This window comes from Eulemur rufifrons, chromosome 7 (assembly GCF_041146395.1).
Source record: "Eulemur rufifrons isolate Redbay chromosome 7, OSU_ERuf_1, whole genome shotgun sequence".
NCBI lineage: Eukaryota > Metazoa > Chordata > Mammalia > Primates > Lemuridae > Eulemur > Eulemur rufifrons.
In genome coordinates, this window is record NC_090989.1 from 286,779,725 (window position 1) to 286,800,600 (window position 20,876).

At 37.7% G+C, this 20,876-nt stretch overlaps 1 protein-coding gene and 2 long non-coding RNA genes across 8 annotated transcripts in view; 1 reads left to right on the forward strand and 2 right to left on the reverse strand.

Annotated features, from left to right (window-relative positions):
• The window catches only part of LOC138388605 (uncharacterized), a 203,298-nt gene that overhangs the window by 143,261 nt on the left and 39,161 nt on the right, over positions 1-20,876 (forward strand). For 5 of the 6 annotated variants that reach the window (XR_011234140.1, XR_011234139.1, XR_011234138.1 and 2 more), the window contains exons 2-3: positions 3,600-3,727; positions 20,145-20,315. This is a non-coding gene — a long non-coding RNA (uncharacterized lncRNA). The remainder of the gene's footprint in view (positions 1-3,599; positions 3,728-20,144; positions 20,316-20,876) is intronic. The other variant, XR_011234137.1, reaches the window with a different exon arrangement.
• Positions 1-20,876, reverse strand: part of LOC138388608 (uncharacterized) — a 215,466-nt gene that overhangs the window by 82,972 nt on the left and 111,618 nt on the right. The gene's annotated exons all lie outside the window — the stretch shown is intronic.
• On the reverse strand, positions 12,172-13,397 carry LOC138387712 (UBX domain-containing protein 2A-like). Its single transcript, XM_069474864.1, has 2 exons — positions 12,748-13,397; positions 12,172-12,588 (listed from the first exon to the last, which is right to left on the reverse strand). Exons 1-2 carry the CDS (start codon positions 13,167-13,169, stop codon positions 12,414-12,416), a joined length of 597 nt encoding a protein of 198 aa, XP_069330965.1. The 5' UTR covers positions 13,170-13,397; the 3' UTR covers positions 12,172-12,413.

The following is a 20,876-nucleotide window of genomic DNA, read 5'->3' on the forward strand; positions in this document are numbered from 1 at the left end:
GGGAGAACTGTAAATTGAAGCAGGAAAAAAAACTAATGTTGCACTAATACAATTAAACATTACCATTTACTCAACAGATATTCATTAAACATCTGTCATGTGCTGAGATCTGTGTTGACTGGTGTTTCTGGGGACGAACAAAACTCACAATAATCCTTTTTTAAAATGAGCATAAAGTTCTTTCTTACAATCGATGTTGCAAGTGGAGACTGTCTTCAACCCCTAGTGCCTGCTTTAGGTTGGGAAAGGTGGCAGGTGAACTGCAGGAACTGTAAATTCATAACAGTGTATTTAAAAGTTAATAAGTAACTTAAGAGGGTTAAGATTATTGGGTTCCACTTTCATATTGTCAGTTTAGTAAAATCTATCTACATTTTAAAAAGAAAGGAGGAAGAGATTTAACAGACTGGTGTTTTTATTATCTCTCTCTTACAAGAAGATTTTAGTACAGTGTATTTATTGAAAGGTCATGGACTTTTGGTTCTCTGTTCTGTAAATCTTTGCAACAACAATATTTTCTATTTTTAAAAATCACTGATGGTAAACATTGGATTCCTTTTCCATAAGAAACGTTTTTAAGTAAAGCACCATTTCAGGAATTTATTTTGTCCTTTTCTTTACTATTTACAAACAAATACAGTATTAACTTGATAGTGCTGAAATTGGAAGGATTGTTAGTAATAATTTGTGGTTCCATATATGGACTTTACCTGTAGTTTTGCAACTGATAAAAGTGCTTATTAAAAAAAGATGAAATTTTTAGTATTGCATTTATTGTAAGGTTGCATTGCCTATTTTTATCTTATTTATATATGTTTAAAAACAATATTTGGCCGGGCGTGGTGGCTCACGCCTGTAATCCTAGTACTCTGGGAGGCCGAGGTGGGCGGATCGTTTGAGCTCAGGAGTTCGAGACCAGCCTGAGCAAGAGCGAGACCCCATCTCTACTAAAAATAGAAAGAAATTATATGGACAGCTAAGTATATATAGAAAAAATTAGCCGGGCATGGTGGTGCATGCCTGTAATCCCAGCTACTTGGGAGGCTGAGACAGGAGGATCGCTTGAGCTCAGGAGTTTGAGGTTGCTGTGAGCTAGGCTGACGCCACGGCACTCACTCTAGCCTGGGCAACAGAGTGAGACTCTGTCTCAAAAAAAAAAAAACAATATTTGGCCTCTTCAGAAGTCTGAGTTAATGTACTCCAAAGCCAATCTTGATCTTTACAAAATAATGTAGATTACTACTTTTTTTGCAGTTAGCTTTTGAATGTTGGTGGACCCTTTTGACTTGTCAATGCTTATAATAGTTTATACATTTTTGAAAATAATGTATACATTCAAATAGAAGTTTTAGATTTTAGACTTACTGGCTACTAGCTTTTTATGATTGTTGTTCCTAGGAATAATAAGGGAAGGAATCCCTCAAATTTTAGTGGTAGAGAGTTGTGATAGTTTTTCTTTAAACGTGTATTTCTTGGAGGAAGAAATGTGTATTTCTTGACAATTTACCACTATCAGTCTGGTGTTGACAAGAAATCTAATAGCGAAGATAAAGAACAATGTAAGCAGGCTGTGATATGCTAAATAAAAAGTGCCTGGCATTTTTTTTGGATAAGCACATCATCAGAATTCTTGACAATCAACAGCATGGAGACATGTTAAAATAATTTTTTCTAAGAAATCAGGATTCATAATGCATATTTTTTGTACTTTAGAAAACACTGTAAATGTTTTTAAGGTATTATTCCTGTGTTGGAGTAGTTCATAATGTTTTGAGGCTGAGTAAATTCCAAGATTATCCTATTTTGTAATTGTTGGAATATTTGAAATGTTGGTGTTTTCTTCATCGAGGTAGATGTGTCTGCTGGTGGGGGGTGGTTCATTTTTTTGTAAGACCCTTCAGAGTGATCTAGAAGGAATTTCTTTTCTCTCAGATGTAATTAATCAAGTGATTAAGAAAGATGCTAACGAGGCATTTGCAGCTGTGCCCATGTTTGCCTGTGTAGATTGTGAGAGTTTATCAATTAGCATTTGTAGAAAACACTTTTAAATTTTAAAATTTTTATTTAAATGCTATATAACAGATTTCTCACGTTTATTGTCTAGTATAGGTTGCTATTATGTTTTTAATTCCCAGTTGTCTTTTTAAAAAACATGAAAATGTTTAGGTTTCTCATCTGTTTTAGGATGAATCTGGGATTTTTTTAAGGTTTTATAAGATTTTTCACTCACAATGAAACATGCTTATTGGTTTTGATTTATTGTAGTGTTTTTTGTTTTTTTTTTTTTTCCTCAGAGACAAGGTCTCACTCTGTCACCCATGCTGGAGTGCAGTGGCGTGACTGTCACTCACTGCAACCTCAGACACCTGGGCTCAAGCAATGCTCCTACCTCAGCCTCCCGAGTAGCTGGGATTATAAGCTTGCACTGCCATGCCCGGTTAATTTTCAAATTTTTTGTAGACACAAGGTGTTGCTATGTTGCTGAGGCTGGTCTGGAACTCCTAGCCTCTGCATCCCAAACTGCTGGGATTATAGGTACTAGCCACCCCACCTGGCCTGTTTTAGTGTTTTCTTATCTCAGTTTTTATGAAACAAATATTTTAACATTTTATTGAATGTTAAATGTTAGTAATGTGTCAGAATGGGGCATTGTAGGTTCCCTGTGTATTCTTGAGAGGAACTGAGTAAAACATGTGCTTATCCTTAATGCTTGCTTGCTAGTTAGGTGATAGCATTTTTTCTGATTTTTTTTCATACTTCCTGGAAAAACTTGGAATTTAGCATATTAAATATTGACTTGCTGCCTCAGTTCAAAGCTTAAGTATGCTTGAATCTTTCTGTAATACTACCAAATTATGAATGGACTAGAATTTAGTTGAGACTGCTCTGTGACTGCATCCAGATGGGGTTTCTGAATTGAAATGCCAGAAATACTTGGTAATAAATTGTCTTTATTGTCTTTATCTTGACACTATAAAATACCTGTAAATGTATTTCAGTCAAAATTATGGTAACACACACTCACTCCTTTTCCTAGAATGCATTAGATAAGTCCGGATTAAATAGAGGTGACTTTGAAAATGACTAAATGGTGAGCCCTGATACTTCTGTTTTGTTGCTTGCCCGCTTAGAAACTCATGCTAAGATTTCTTATGACATCTTCCATGATCAAATTTTGTACTTGTACTCAAACCTAAAACGATTTTTGTTTTATTTGACTTAATTTGCTTTCACTTTTTGCTTAGTAAAGCAAAAATGAATTTTTACTACCTCTAGCATTGTGTATATTTTATACCTTACGTGTAGTGGGAATTTATGGTTATCTATGGAACTACTATGTTCAGTGGATGGGACTTGGTAAGGTTAAGCAGAAAACAGTTTTCACTGTGCCTTCAGACCCTCCATAGATTCAGTCTCTACCTCTGCATGAGCTCTTAGTAAGATCAGATAGCTTTTCCAGTAACTTTCAGGTAATAAAACCTCTTGTGGTTACTTGTCATTCATAATCTTATTTTAGTCATTAGAAGGTGCAGTTCAGTATAATCAGTGTTGAGACTCTCACACAATTCTGAACTCTTCTTTGGTTCCCACTGTTTCAGACCTAGAAGCCTGCTTTGGAGGAAGATTCCTACTTGATTTCTCATTTTACTTTGCCAGATTCTCTTCAGTATGACGTCCTCACCTGCTCAGGGTCCAGCTCCGTGCGGAAAAGGGATCGAGGGGAAAGGTATGGTTTATTTTAGGTCATCTGATTGTGATCTGGCATTTTTGCCTTCTGAGTTGGACAGGTTGTTCAAAGCTGATGCCCTAGGACTGCTGGAAATAGTTTTCTTGAGAATTCTATGTCTGGGACCCCCAGCTACAATTCCTGTGATATAATTCTCTATCTTTAATTTCGCTTCCCAGCTTTCCTCATCTGCGGGCCCACTTTGCCCAGGGTGACGTTTTGCTTTAGTGTTTAAGGTAGTTCTATAACATTTTAACCAGAACTGCCCATACTTTACTAAGGATATTTCATTTGGCATAATTCCACTGGGGCCTCCACATCCTCTATTTCCAAATTCTGTCAGATACAGTAGACCCTCTGTGTCTGTGGGTTCCACATGTAAGGATTCAACCAACTGTGGATCAAAAACACTGAACCCTGTCTCTAAAAAAAAGACAAATTTAAAAACTACAGGATAACAGCTACTTAATGGCATTTACATATAAGTAATCTAGAGATGCTTTAAAGTCTATGGATATGTATAGGTTATATGCAAACACCTACTCATTTTATATCTGGTACTTGAGCATCTGGGGATGTTGGTATGGTGGGGTTCCATGAACCAAACCCCCGTGGGACAGCTGTAACCCCCCTTGACAGTACTTCTGTCTGTTTGGGACCTGCAGTCCATTGCTTCTGCCACCTCTGTACTGTCCCCCTTCCTGCACATCCTTACTTGAATATTTTCCCTGCCTTGAATCCATGGTCCGCTATTATAATTTCTCCCTTTCATACGCCCTCAGTTGCATGTAGGGCGCTCCTCCGTTGCACTCCCCTGGCCAGCCCTCCACCCCACACCGTTTACATGCAGTTCTCCATCCGGTTCAGCCTGCACCTGGGCAGTTGACCGTGCTCTGAGGAAAACACAGCCATGCTGACCTGGGTCTCCCGTTCAGTGCCTGAACGCTGACCTCAGGAAGGCCCTTTGTGTTGCTGACAGTGGCGTAATCCCAGGACATTTCCCTGGTTGAATCACTTTAGCATTCCCCTAAATGACTATTTTCACCTCTCTCCTCAAACCTCTAACCTTTTCTAAATTTTCATCTGATAACGTGTTTCCTGTGTGTGAAAAATGAAAGTGATCAGAAAGCGTTTCCATGTCCCTCAGGCCTCTGCCCTTGCTCTTTGCATTTTCTGCTGTTCTTCCCCCTGGTCTCCACGGCTGCCCTGGGTTCTCTCCCTTCCTCCTGTCAAGGACACTGCGTTGCTTCCATGTCCATCCCCTTGTGCATGCCAGTGACATGCGTCAGTGTCCTATTTTTACCAGATCATTCCTGTCAGCATATAGATATGTATGCAGCATGTAGATACTGATATCTCCCATCTTTAAAAAACATTGTTCAACACCACATCTTTCTTTAGTTACTACTCTCCAGAAAAGTTGATATTTGTGGTCTTTAGTACTCCCTCTCTCACTTGGATCCACTACAGTGAGGTTTTTTTTTTTTTTTTTCTCTCTTCCATTCTACTATAGCAGCTCTTTTTTGATGTTACTAGTGACCTCTTTGGTGAATTTTAATGTCAGTGAATATAGCAGCAGTCACAGCATTTGATGTGGTTGATAATGTTCTCTTCTTTGAAACCTTCTTCCCTTTGCTTCTGGGATATTACTGCTTATTTTCAGTTTCTTTTGCTGGTTCCTTTTCATCACTCCAACTTCTAAAAAATGAGGCAGTGTTCCAGGGATATACGTTTAGACCTCTTCTGTATTTATATTTAGTCCCTTGTGATCTCATCTCATTTATCTAGAATTATATATTTCTAACTAAAAATTTTGTCTTTAGTCTGAATTTCTTTCCTAATCTCCAGACTTGTATGTTCATCTGCGCACTCAACATTTTCAGCTAGATGTCTAATTTAACTAGACATCTAGATCCCAAATTTAACGTCACAACTGAACAACTCGTCACCTCCTTCTCTCCCACCCCCTCCAATAATTGTTTCCATTCCATTCTTCCTCATCTTTTAAATGTCCACTCCCTCTTTCAGTTTCTCTGGCCCCAAACCTCATAGACATCTTGATACTCCCTTCTGATACTCCCACATCTAATTCAAATAATTATCACGAAAGTATATTCTTTATATACTTTAAATGCTGCCTTAACTATAAATGGAACCACAATTTGCTGCCACCCCTGTAAGCAACTATAACCTCTTGCTTGTGTTATTTTCATAGTCACTAGTCTCCCCACTGCTTCTGCACTTTTCTATTCTCAACCCAGCAACCAGGGTGATCCTTTTAACATGAAAGTCTGGTTATTTCACTCCTGTGTTCAAACTGTTCAGTGGCTTTCTATATCCTTGAGAGTAAAAGCCAGAATATTTACTGTGTGAATAAGAGCCTCCATTGATCTGTACCTCCTGCCTCTCTGGTTTTGTGTCCTACACAATCAGGTTTCTCCTTGGCTTCCTCTACTCTGGCCCCCAGGCATCCTCCAGGCGCGGTCTTGCTTTCGTGCCCTCAGGGATAGAGCATTGTTTTATTCACTGCAGAGTCCCCAGGACTGAGGCTGGCTCCTGATGGGCACTCACAGTTCCTGAATGAATGGCTGCTTGTCTTGTTACTCCTGATTCTGGTTACAGCCTATGTGCATGTTTCTATAATGAAAGTATTTGAACTTCACCTAAAACCGTATAGTCCTGTAAGAATTAAGTAGAAACAAATTTAGATACAAGAATATAAAGTAAGTTTCAAGTCAGTTTTTGTGTATGGGAAGTGAAAATACACAGTGAAATGGTAAGGGACAGAGGAGGTAGGAAAAGAATGAAGAGAGCTAAGGCAAATGAAATAAAGAAGAGGAAAACCTGGTTTGGAAATAGGGTGACAACATGTAAAAAATTTATTCTGGGCTTGTCCCATATTTCTTTTCAGTTACATTTCTTGAGTTCTGAATGTTGGTGATTTTCATGGACTAGACATTTCAAGTTGGACTATATTATACCCTTGTTTTTATCAGGGATGTAGGCTCAGGTGAGCTCAGGAGCCAAAACTTCATTGTTCTTCTGTGTTTTGCTCAACTCTTTTTGTTAAAGAAAAGGAGAAATTACTGAGAAAGCCTAATGGTATTCTTAGCAGTTTTTATTTATTTATTTTTTTTTTGTAGAAACCTCTAATGGAAGTCTCATAGTTTTAGGGAGGGATTTTCAGTGTACAAAAATGTATTGGTATGCCTGTCCTCTTGGTACTGTGCCGCCTATTTAGTCCCCCCTTAAAAAAGGAGAGGAATATAAGTACATTTATTGTTTTGCATGGTAAACTAGCAGCTAGCTACAATAATCACAAGTTTATTGAGTAGTATTAAATGCATATGCTTATTTGTGCTCTTAAAGGAAAAAAAAGAAAAAGAAAAATGCTTGTACAGACTTAAATGCATAGTCTAAAAATGGAGTTTAACTGATATTTAGTTGGGAAATGAGAGCGCAAGGGGAATTAATGATATGCAGATTTTTAGTATTTCATTCTGCTGAGACAAGATTTTTTTTCTTTTAACCTTTTTCTCTGAGCTGTAGGTCTCATTTCCTGTTGGTTGATTAAAAAAAAAATCTTTTAGATAAATTGTTGAAATGACTAGCTTGGTAGTTCCTGAATGAATAAATAACTTTATGTGCAAGTATAAATTCTCCTCAAACCAGTCTACACAGCTTCCTTTTTTTGTGTAATATGCAAAAATTTGTCTTTATTGACTTGTGGGACTTTTATGTGGCCATAATGTGGACTTGGTTTTCATGGCTATAGGGAGTGTGGGTGTGTATGTGTGTGTATATTTCTTTGCAGTTTTTGTAATATGAACATGTAATTTAGACTGATATGCTGATATTTTACTTTAACTCCTAAGCACTAATTTGAACAAAAATCAGATTTGGTATTATATTTTTCTTTCATGTTAAAATAAACATGACCTTTATAATTCTTAAAAAGTCTATTTACATACCAAATAAAATGATTTTGGATGATACACTAGAAGTGTTTGCCTATGGTTTTGAAATGGTCCTAGCCTGAACAACATAGTCAATCTATTTTATAGACTAATTAGGTCATCTTCATTAGAATTCCACATTGACGTACTTGAATTCATATGTTAGCATTTCACGTACGAAGTAACCATCTTGGGTTAATAAGATCCTTATTTCTGAGCTGGTGTGTAGTCCTACCACTAAGTTTATTTCAGCTATAGTCACAGGTTTTTTTTGTGTTTTTTTTTTTTAAAGAGACATGGTTTTGCTCTGTTGCCCAGGCTGGAGTGTAGTGGTGTGATCATAACTCCTGGGATTGTTGTAGCTAGCTGCTAGTTTACCATGCAAAACAATAAATGTACTTATATTCCTCTCCTTTTTTAAGGGGGGTTAAATAGGTTGCACAGTACCAAGAAGACAGGCATACCAATACATTTTTGTACACTGAAAATCCCTCCCTAAATCTAGGAGACTTCTATTGGAGGTTTTTACATTGGCAATCTCCTGCCATTGCTTCTTGAGTAGCTGGGACTACAGGCATGTACCACCGTGCCCAGCTGAGCAGAATTTTTTTTTTAGAGATGGGATCTTGCTGTGTTGCCCAGGCTGGTCTTGAATTCCTGGGCTCAGGAGATCTTCCTGCCTCTGATGACCTCTCAGACAATCTCACCTTTGCTCATTAGGCTCTATGCAAGTTAGTCTGTTCACTTTTTCTTTTTTCTTTTTTTTCTTTTTTTAGTGTGATTAGCAATTTTTTAATTAAATGGTTTGTACTTAGGAAGATAAAGAACAAAGGAGTAAACCCTACTACAGAGTCTTCATGCTAGTTCAATTCATGACACACAAGATGGTTTAAAAAATAAACATAAGCACTAGGTTAGTATTTTAAATATCACATTTTTACATTTCTGAGTATTAAATGAAAGTAATGCTGGTTGAAGTGAAGGCACCTAATAAATGTTTGTTGATTCTCAAACTGAATGACTTTGACAAAAATAACAAATGTGTCCACATATAATTATTTTATAACAAGTGTAAATTATTTCAGAGATCCCTTTAACAAAGAGTATTTCATCCTTAAGAGAAGAGTTCTTTAACCATTAGCAAAAGATTGCCTTCCAAATAGTTTAAGGCACTGAAATAGATACATACATATTATCAATAGAATGAAACATCATGAAGTTATACTGAATGAGAGAAGTATTTAAGATTCATTTTTAACCTGGAAAATGCACAGTAATTTCATCAATACATCAGAATCTGCAAAATTAGAAACATATTTTCATATATCAGCCCTAGCAATTATTTTCAAGAAACTGACTGAAGGCAGTTTTGGAACAACTGCTTAGGTCAAATTGTATTCCATACCTAACATGCTTATATTTTCAAGTTTTCCTTCCCTTAGCAATTTCAGTTTGTTTTCCAAAGTCAACCTGTTATGAGAATTTTACACATCTAACAACCGTACAACTTTTAAACTTTCAGGTAAAAAGCTTTATCGCTGATTCTCATTTAGAAAACCTTTGAGACTATTATGCACATTAACAAAAATTTTCAGAGTTACAAAAATTAAGGTTATTGCTGAAGACAGGTCTTTCTCTATAGGAACCTCTCACTGGGGTGTGTTTTACATGTATACACACGAGATCCTCCAATGGTTAAATAATTAAAAACCGGAAAATCCACCAAGGAGGCTTTTTTTTTGACATGGTCTTGCTCTGTTGCCCAGACTGGAGTGTAGCCTCCTGAGTAGCTGGGACTACAGGTGCATGCCACCATACCCAGTTAATTAAAAAAAAAATTTTTTGTAGAGATGGGATCGCTATGTTGCCGAGGCTGGTCTCAAACTTGTAGCCTCAAGTGATCCTCTGGCCTTGTCCTCCCAAAGTGCTGGGATTGTAAGTGTTAGCTACCCCGCACCCTGTGTGGAGGCTTTTCTATAGGTATATAAGAAACATTCCCAGTGAGAGGTCCCTTACAGAAATACATAAAAAATCATATATTGATTATAATTATGTCAATGAAAATGCTACATGATAGGCCTATATGAAACATTTTCTTAAAGATTCTTGAACATATTAACAATCATAAGTTACTTTTTATATCTGAAAGATAAGTTCATTGATTTTATCATCTCATTTGTAAACATTACCGACAATAAATATTTATTTTCAAATTATGTACCTGTTTGTTTCTGAGAATAAAGAACAAAAGGAAAAGGCTTCCCTGTGTCCTCTCTCCCTTTCTAATAAAAACACAGACCTCTGCCACATGGATGGCTGAGAGCTAGGAAAACAGACCACCAACAAAAGATAGGTCATCTGGTTACGTACATATTTCCCTTGTTATTCCTGAGCCTTTAGTAAAAAACTTTTTTTTTTTTTTTTTTTTTTTGTTGAGACAGAGTCTCGCTCTGTTGCCCAGGCTAGAGTGAGTGCTGTGGCATCAGCCTAGCTCACAGCAACCTCAAACTCCTGGGCTTAAGCGATTCTACTGCCTCAGCCTCCCGAGTAGCTGGGACTACAGGCATGCGCCACTATGCCCGGCTAATTTTTTCTATATAGATTTTTAGGTGTCCATATAATGTCTTTCTATTTTTAGTAGAGACGGGGTCTCGCTCAGGCTGGTCTCGAACTCCTGACCTTGAGCAATCCACCCGCCTCGGCCTCCCAGAGTGCTAGGATTACAGGCGTGAGCCACCGCGCCCGGCCTAGTAAAAACCTTAATTAAATGTTCCAGTCTTGTCTCAGCTGTGCTATAAAACACAGGTTTATGTCATGATTAGTTCAGCATTAATAGGCAGAAGCCTCTCTAGGAGCAAGCTGTGGGGGACAAGGATAACAGCTTCACACAGGATTTCCTGAAGAATGGTACTTCTACCACATTCCTAAGAATCACTCGAGATTAAAAATGCAGATCCAGCACCCATCCCAGATACAATGAATGTTTATGGTAGGTGACAGGAATGGGCATTTTTTAAAGCTTCCCAAGTGATTCTTACACTAAGGCTTGAGAATCATTGTGAACGATTGCTTTTTAAGACTGGTTCTCAAAATGTGGGCAAGAGACGCCTGGGGGTGGGTCCCTGACATCCCTTCAGGGAGTCTTCAAAGTCAAACCTCTTCTCATAATCACACTAAGGTGTTATCTGCTTCTTTTTCATTCTCTCATGAATATACAGTAGTATTTTCCAGAGGCTACATGATATGTAATATTGCAATACAGTGAATGTAGAAGCAGATATGAGAATCCATCTGTCTTCAAGTCAGAAAGTAAGATATTTTCAAAAAATGGAAAACAATGCCTCTCTTCTCACTAAATCTGTTTATGTTTTGGAAGTTATATTTAAATGAATATTTTAAACTTGTACCCTATGAACATTACTGCTGCTGTGGGACTTGGGACCCTCAATGTATACTTTACTTTAAATCTGACTGAATAGATCCTTTGCAAAAAAGCTTCTTAAACTTATTTTCAGGCAAGGGGATTCAATTTGACAGTGAAATATTAAAGTCTAACTTGTTTTAGTTAGAAGTCTAAGATACAAAGCATATTTTCCTTGGTGACATCAAAATGTAATAAATAATCCTTTAATGTGGCAGTCCCCAACCCGTGGGCTGTGGCTTGTTAGGAAACAGACTGCACATCCCTGCCTGAGGCCACACCCCATTCTACCCATCCCTGTCTGTGGAGAAACTGTCTTCCATGAAACTGGTCCATGGTGCCAAAAAGGTTGGGGATGGCTGCTCTAATGTACACACAGGATGACTCTGATGTTTGAAATATAAAACCATACTTCATGTGATGCATTTAAAAAATATTCGTTAATTAGTAATGTAACAAACAGGCATTAGATTCTATATGAGTGGTGGCAAATGAATGGATAACCCCAAATGTTAGCTAAAGACAAATCCCCAATTTTTCAAAGAAAATAAAATAAAAGGAAATGAACTAGGGTTCACAGTAGAGAGAATGTAATTTTTAAAAAAATCTACATTTTTAGAAAGTTTAGAAATTTGAGTAGGCAGATTAATATTGCCATTGTACTAAACCACACAATTTTATTCTTAAATGAAAATACATCTTAAGACACTGTTGCCAAATTAATATTTGGATGTATCTTGCCAATACAGAATGAAAACCAAGAACACTGTGAAAGTTAGGCATAGCTGTGGTAAAAACAGGTCTCTTTAACCTTGTGATCTTATCTGAGTTTTAAAATAATTATATTGATGCTTTTAACCTGTCACTTATAATTTTTTAATGTATTGTGTCATTTAAAAACGCTGAGGCAGCTAACATTTAAATAAATACCTGTTTGGGAATGTTTGAATGACAGATGCTGTGAACATATTTGCTAATTTATACCATATTTAGATTCTAAATGATATAGCTATTTAATATATCTTATGTTGATTACTTGGTATTTGAACGTAAGTGTATTTTTCTTTTGAGTAGCCTTTTGGAAAAAGTACACTGAATATATTTTCCAGTCATATGTTACTCTCCTAACCTGTACTTACTTAAAAATCTTGTCATCTGGAGAGTTAAACAGTAGGTGAACCTAAAGTCCAGCGAGAATCTGACTCTTCCTGTACCCCATTTTGGTTTGCCCACTTAACAACCATCATTTCTCTGCAAATTTTCCACTTAGTCTATCAAAAATCAATGCTCTGAAAGTTTTCTAAAAGGTTCAGCAGTTTTTTTGGAGTCTCTGAATGACTACAGCGTTCTGTAAAGCTGCTTCTTCCAGTGTGAGTGTCTCATCTAGCAATTTGAGGAAAGGAAGAGCTGTTGCCAGGGAAAAGGGAGGACTTCTTTGAGATCCGTGGTATTGTTCAATGAAGTCTTTAATGTGGCTTACCCTATGAGAAATGTTAAATTTCTGGACAATCCTTTTCCCATTGGCTAACCAGATCTGTATATTAGTTATGGGTTCCAAGTTATTCAGTGGAACAGCAGACAAATTACTTTTATTTTCAACTTCAATATCCTTTCCTTTAGAAACAATTTTTGGTGTAGCACTTCCCAGTCTGTGACCCTGTCCTGAAAAAGGCTGAAACACAGGCTTCGTAGAGATACATACTTCATTTTTCTTATCTTCAACTTTAACGTCCACCTCTTCCTTATTAAAAATTCCCTGTAATTCTGAAGGTAATTCCCCCTTTTTGATGGAGTTCAGGAACTGCTGACTTGCACCATCAGAATAACTTCTGAAATTATCATTGACTGTGAATCCATTTTTCCATAATTTTATACTTACATCTACCTGTTTCTTCTGTTCAGTGGGGGACAAACATTTGGCACCAACCTTCTGGGCTTCCTCAAAAAGGTTGTCAACAAAATAGTCACAATTTGTGTGTTGATTATCACGAAGGGGTTGATTGTCAGATCCTGTTTCACAAGCCCATTCTTCTTTTATACTTTCAAGATTATCTACTTCTTTCATTCTCTTTTGCCTTACTCTGGGCGCGGCCTCGCGGCCTCGGCCTCAATTCGCTCAGGGACCGCGGGCACAGCCGCGGCCGCTTGGCTAGAGCCCCTCAGACTCCAAGCGCCGCCACCCCTAGACCCGCCTAAGCTCCGCAGCCGGGCCGCTGGGACCTGGCCTGCCTCGCTCGGTCTCCGCCGGGCGCCGGCGTCCGGCGCATAGCGCTCCGAGACTAGCTCGGCTCAGACCTGGGAAGCGCGCGCCCGCCCTGTTCACTTTTTCAAACATGCCATGCTTGGTCTTGCCTTAGGACTTTTACGCTAGTCATTTCCTTTGTCTGAATGGTCTTTCCCAGATCTTGAGCCTGGCCCCTTAACTTTAAGGTCTCAGCTTAAATATCACCTAACTCACCACTCAGTTTAAAATAGCTTCCCCATTACTGTTTTAATTTCTTGATGGCATTTCTCAGTCCTTGAAATTATGTATTTTTATATATATTTCTTAGGAGAGCAGGGACCTCCTTTGTCTTGTTCCCTGCTGTCCACAATGCCCAGAACGCTACCTGGCACCAAACAGGTGTGCAGTAAAGTGTTGAATGGATGAAACCAGCTACCGGTCTCATCTGTTCTTTGTTATGAATGATTTTAGTGTACTAGTATTTTAAACTGTCAACAGCATATTTCTTCTAACCTAGGGAAGACAGAAATTGGATCAATCAGACAAAAGCCTGGTTTTAGAACAGGGTGGGACAGTTTGGGGACTGCTCTGATCCTCAGCATGTTCCGTGGAGCCAGTGGTGTGCTGGAGTTGGGGAGGTGCCTGTGCCTCTCGCTCCGACTCCGCGCTCGGTGCTATCATCTGGCAGCTTGAAACTGGCCGTGGTGGGACAGTTCCAACATGGGAATGGGCAAAAGCTACAAATCAGGGCTCTTTTTTTCAAAAGAGGTTGTGGTTCAATATTTATGAGGAGACCACTGGGTGGGCCCATGTGAAATTGCTGGTGTTTGCTTGACTATTGGCAATTTCTTATGTTTTAACCTAGTAGAGTTACCTGTTTTGGTTTAAAGATAATTTCTTCATAGGAGTTACTGAAATTACCTCAGTGCTTTACCTTCTTTCTTTTTCAAAATTATGTTCCCTTCACATTTGATGATTACTTTGAGATTCATTTAATTCATAAAATTAGCTATGTATATGTTTGTATGTTAATTATTTAACTGCATATCTAATAGTTTAGCTTATTCCAAAGCAGGCACAAAAGATCTTCAGATTCCTCTGAGAGTGTTCTTGGTTTCGCTACTGAGCAGTAAATAAGCCTTTTGAAAGGTGTTCCTTTTCTAGTCAAGAAAGCAGATCTGATTCAGTTAGTGATACAGCATTATCTACCCTTTTTTCCCCCCTATGATTTACATAAATATGTCTGAGTTCAGTTTTTTGGGGTTTTTTTTTTCTGGCTTTTTTCTTCTTTTGCCCATTATTACTCTTGAAGTGCTTGCTTACATTTTCTGATCATTTACTTCTGCTACTCCGTGATTTCTTCTGCAAATAAATGTCACTAAATCAATGAAATGATTCTGTCTTCTTTCTCGAGTTTTTTCCTATTATCTTTCCTATGGTTACCTGGACATTCCAGCCCATTTCCAACCCTTCCCCCAGCTCTCCAGTAAAGAGACATGAAATTACAGGCATCATTTTCTTATCTGAGGAAGTTTATTGTTTAAAAATTGAACTTTGTTGGCTCAGGGGAATTTATTGGTATTTCTTGAGCAAGATTTGCTTTATGTTAATTCTGAATAAGTGGATTTGAACTGGTGGTATTGAATTATTATAAAATGTGACACCTACATTTCCTATCCTCTAACTCAAATTGTTCTCTCTCTTATGTACATATGAAAAAAAGTGTTAATATAGAGCATCAGAAAGTACATATAAGGTAAAGAAGAAACCTTTACTCCTACCACCACAGGATAACCAACCACTGGTAATATTTTGATGAATGTTCTTCCAGATAAATCAGTGAATATATGCTTTTTCACAAAAGTAAGATCTTATTATACATAGTATTCTATAACATTTTACCTTAGCAAATATTATGATCATATAAGCATTGCTTTTTATTACTTCAGTTTGAAAGGGTCTTATTGGAAAGTGAAAATTTTGTTTGACAAGGGCAAAGCTGTCAGCAAAGTTGTGAGTAAAAACAATGGTGTTTATGGAGAGCAGAATGTGGCAGAGTCAACTGGAGACAAGAATTACTTAAGCAGAAATTTTTTTCTCAAGAGCTCTGTCACCATTGTACAATAGCCTGATTGTTTTATACTAGCTAACAAAAACCGTTCCTGACTCTATCTATGTAAAGTAGAATTATTTTAAATAGCCCTATGGTGAAATATGGGCCTGTAAATACGTTCATATTTTTTAGACCACCCAAGTCCTACTGATGTCTTAATATTAAAATACTTCTAGAAGAAAAATATGTTTTTTTGACAGCCTTCATCTATGTGTAGTATGGCAGTTTTATTAGATATTGCTGCCCTTGTTATGTGTCAGAGTGAGGGAGTTCTTAGAAAAAGAAAATTTAGCATGTAAGAATTCTTATGTTAATGTTTGATTTGACTTTTGTTTTATGACTGTGAAAATTCTTGTGGAAGAATTGCTGAGATGTATTGGTGTATTGCATCCTTGGAAATTACCAGTCCCAGTCTTGTCAAGTAGTTGTTTAGGTCTTAAGGTAGCAATTTTTTTTTGAGACAGGTCTGACTCAGTTGCTGGGGCTAGAGTGCCAGTGGAGTCGTCATATCTCACTGCAACCTCCTACTCTTCGGCTCAAGCAATCCTGCTGCCTCAGCCTCCCGAGTAGCTGGGACGACAGGCATGCGCCACCATGCCTGGCTAATTTTTTCTGTTTTTGGTAGAGACGGGGTCTCACTCTTTCTCAAGCTGTTCTTGAACTCCTGAGCTGAAGGGATCCTCCTCCTTCGGCCTCCCAGAGTGCTAGGATTACAGGTGCCAGCCACTGTGCTGGGCCTTAAAGTAGCAACTTTTAAAGCCAATCAAAGATCCTTTAAGAGTTTTATAATTTAAATGTTTTTTCCTTTGCCACAGGAAAGGCACCTGTTACCTAGGGTAGAGTAGGCTGTTGCTGTTTTGCCTTGTTTTTAGCTATGCCCTTTTCTGTGTTGTATTACTGCTTGCTCTCAAGCTCTTGTAGTCTTTTTCTGTTCAGTGGCCATTTCTCTTACCCCGCAATGCCACATCCCGGACGGTGCGTGTGTTGCAGAAAGCACTTCTCACATGGTAAAGAAGAATAAAAAGGAGTGTAGTCACTGTGGACTTTTTTACTGAGAAATGATGTATTTCTTGTTTAGAGACTGGCAGTGTAGTCACTAAAAAATGTTTTTCATCCACATTCTATGTTTGTGAATGGACATGCAGGTGTCTCTGTTTGTTGGAAGGTAAAGTGAATCTTGAGATAAATTCGAGAAAAGTGTTTAGAATTATTCCATACATTTTGCTGTTTTAAGAAAATGTTATTTTTTAAGAAGTTTTATTCCACAGTGAGTTTTTAGCGTCCTCTTTTTACATTTATTTTGTTTTTGTAAACTGTTCTAAAGAAGCTTAGAAACTAGTCACACAGTAAGTGGCAGAACTCACATTTGAAGTCCTTTCTGATTTTTCAGAGTCAGTAAGCTTGGGAAGCACTGTAAAGTGGCAGAGAGAATATGGACTTTGGAGGTAGACACACCTCAGTTTGATCCCTAACTCTGGCACATATTTGCTGCATGGCAAGTTCTTACCCTGGGTGATTTTTATTTTCTTTTTCATTTAAGTGAGGGTAATAGGCTTATTAAGATTAAATGAAGTAATACACGTAAAGCACTTGGCTTGTACAAGATGCTAATAAATGTTTCATTTCCTTTCTGCTACACCTTATGGTTTTAAAATATCTTGGGAGCCACTTGGACATTTCACTTGAAAGTGAATTGCAGTCAGGAAACTGGAAATAGACGTAACCCAGGTGGACTCGTATTGTAGTGACCTTCTTAATTCCCCTGTCTGAGAAGCAGAGTGGTTCTTATAACTGTTCAAAATATTTGACTTCAAGGCAGGTTTTATTGTTAAAAGCTGAAATGGAACCCATTGGGATGAGTTAATTATTGCTGACCAAAATGGCAAGAAAGTAACTATTTCTACATTTTCTGAGAAAGTGAAGCATTTGTGCTGTATCCATAAGGATGGTAAATTTTAAAGGCTAAGAACTGACCCTTTGGAAAGAAATATATGATGAAAATAGGAGGGGAAAGTGTTCAACCAATAATAAAAATTTTTTATCAGATTTAAGAGATGCTGATTCCGACATGCGCACAGTGACACAGGTGCTAAATGCAGTGCTGGATGGAGTACAATCTGTGGAACCTGTTTCAGAAGCACTTTGGCACATGTCACAGAGCGGAACTTAGTACTTCCGAGAGTACATCCTAAGGAAATAGCCCATTTTTCTGTTTTGCAGGAGTGAGGGGAGAAATTATTTTTTTTATTGTAACAGCCTTATTGAGATTATTCATATAACATAAACACCTTTTTAAAGTACATACGTCAGTGTTATACAGCCCTTGCCACTATCTAATTTTACAATATTTTCATCACGCTCCCCCCCCCAAAAAGAAATTAGCAGTCATTCCCCATTCTTCCCTCTCCTCAGCCCCTGGCAACCACTAACATATTTTGTCTTTCTAGATTTGCCTCTTTGGGCATGTAATATAAATGGAATTATATGCTGTATGGCCAACTGGCTTTTTTTCATTTAGCATAATGTTTCAAGTTTGATCTGGACAGTGTATATCAGTACATCATTCTCTTTTATGGCTAAATATTATTCCATTGTAGGATATACAACATTTGATTTATCTATTCACCAATGAATAGTGAGTGAGTGAACCCAAACAACTGTGATGAACAACGCTGCTATGAAAATTCATGTACAGGTTTTTTTGTGTGGATATGTTTTAATTTATCTTGGATATATACCTAGGAGTGGAATTGCTGGATCATATGGTAATTCTACATTTAACATTTTGAGGAGCTGCTAGACTGTTTTCCAGAGTAGCTGTACAATTTTACATTTCTGTCAGCACAGAAGGTAATATGTGGCCTTTTGTAACTGTCTTCTTTCACTTACTATGTTCAAGGTTTATCCATGTTGTATGTATCGGTACTTTCTTTTCATAGCTTTATAATAAACCTTGAATTCACATAGTATAAGGTTTCTAATCGTATTCTTTGTCAAAGTTATTTTCACTATTCTATCTTTTTTGCATTTCTATGTGATTTTAGAATCAACATGTCAATTTCTACAAAAAAGTCTGCTGGGATTTTAACTAGAATTGTGCTGACTATTGCTTAAATTGGGGAGAATTGACATGTTAACACCATTGACTGCACTGATCTATGAACATAGTATCTCTCTCTATTTGTCTTTGCACGTCATTTGATAATTGATTCATAATTCATATTTTTCATATTATAAATGAACTTTTTTTTTACAGTGTCAGTTTCTGATTGTTCTTTGAACAATTGTTTTATAGAAATAGAGTTCGTTTTTGAGTATTGATCATGTATCCTGCAACGTTCCTAAAATCACGTTAGTTCTGCTAACAGTAGTCTTTTGGTTTTCCCAATTTCATTATAAGATTTAGCATAGCCTCTGAGTTCCTTGTCAGCTTAGAGTTGAAGAATTGCATAAGCTTATGAATTGTGATATCAATACCTTGCAAGGAGTGATGTGCAGCATCCCCAATATTTGTCTTCGTTTTCCTTTTAATGAAATATTAATATTCCTCATAATATGGAACCTTGACATTTCAAGCTATTATTTAAGTAGTTGAATTTATAGGCAATTTCAGCAAAGTATTTGATTCTGATGGAGGAATTGCTGTTTGTTTTCATGGCTGGAATTCTAACCATCTGTTCAAATTACGTATTTTGGAGGGCGAATCAATTGCCTTGCTGATGATTTTGGGGGACAAGGAGAGTATATGGTAAGGACTGTCATGTTTGTGGCTTGAGCAGAACTGTGTGGATCATGGAATGATTTATTGAGATGAGGAAGAATGAGGAAGCAGTGGATTTAAGATTATCAGTTCAGCTTGGACAGGTTAGATTTTAGGCCTGTTTGCCTACTGTGTTAAATGCTTGTAGGTTTATTTGGGTGCTTGTAAATGAAGAAATATATTTTAGGTTAAAAATAGGCCTGAGGTCCCATAGGTAGTCATTTACAGAATTAGAACTCAGGTCTTGGGTGCTCTGACTAAGCCCATGTTGTTATTCCCTTATGCTATATTATATCCTCAAGGCAGAAAAACATGCCTGGCTTTGGCAATAATAAAATGTTCCCTGGGAGCTACTAGAAATACGTAGCAGAGTGGAAGCTCAGCTGCCTGTGGAGTCCAGGCAGGTAACCGTGAGCCAGGTTGTAACATGAAAGAGTGGCGTTGTCTTTGGAGAACTGCGAAGTCCATGCCCCACCTAGAGGGTTCACTGTTAATCGGCTCCAGCAGATTATTACCATGTGGGAATGTGGGTGCAGTATTGCCAGATTTTCTGATTTTTCAAGAGAGCTAGAAGTGTTGATTTTTCACGTGAAGTCTTCTGATTTATAAATGTAGGTAGTTATCCTTTAACACACTGTGGAGACCAACCTTGTGTGGGTCCAACAAAAATATCTGTCTGCTGAATTCTGCTTACTGGCAATGTTTGGTAGGGTTGTACCTGGTATACTGTGGAAGCAACAACAGATTTATATGATGGGAAAAGGGTGGTAACCACATATAATAAGCTCATTACTAGTGTTGAAGTGTAGGTTGCTTAGTTTAAACATGGTGCTTAGTCTGATGTTTGAGTTCAGTTTTCATATGGATCAGTTAATTATAGATGGGCGAGGGGGAATTGCTGCCTGCAGCTTTTTGCCTTCTAATTGCATGCTTTCATTTGCAGATAGGGCCAGTTTGGAGTGTGTGGATTTTTGAGTGAAACCTCTTCCCCAGATGAGAAGAAACCTTCAAGGAGAAACTATTGGCAGTGAGTCTGCAGAGTCATCTGGATGCATAATGTGGAATGTTCTAAGCCCAGACGTAGCTGAATGGGTGGCTCCACTGATGAGGAGTGGTAAGTCTGATTGTCCCCACTGATAATTAAGTAACCTCAATCCTTTCCATAAAAATAGGACGACTTCTGCATTCTTAGCATTTACTGATGAACAGTAAGTTAATTTTCGTATCACTGGGAAAGACAACAGTTCAGTTTAAGAGAATTCTTTATCCCTATCAGTGTATTTAATGTATGATATCAGAATTTGGCTTTCTTCTTCCAGTTAGGCACATCTCTTCCTTTGCTTATGTATTTTTCTTTTTTATTTCTTCTTCATTCCAAGGCCGGAAATATTCTTGAAATATGCAGCCAACACTGAAGTGATGGTCATGATGGTTACCGGTATCCATGGTAATCTTAGTTGTAGTGGATCTCATTCCCTCTGGAAGTGACTGTTCTAGTAATGGATACGAGAGACAGTTTTGGCTGATGGGAGATAAAAGAGAACTCTGCAAGAGGCTTCTGGGGAAGGTTTTCTTGCATTTGAGAAAAGGAAGAAAAAAGATGGTCACTCTTCTCTCCGGGGCTGGTTTTATCTGGATGTGACATCTGGGACTGCTGTAGCCATTTTTCTAGTAG

Excerpts from the sequence above, each read along its gene's own strand:
- LOC138387712 (XM_069474864.1), bottom strand. The coding sequence starts at position 13,169 with ATGAAAGAAGTAGATAATCTTGAAAGTATAAAAGAAGAATGGGCTTGT. Across the intron at positions 12,589-12,747 it reads GGACAGGGTCACAGACTGGG|TAGGGTAAGCCACATTAAAG; the intron begins AAGTGCTACACC and ends TAACATTTCTCA.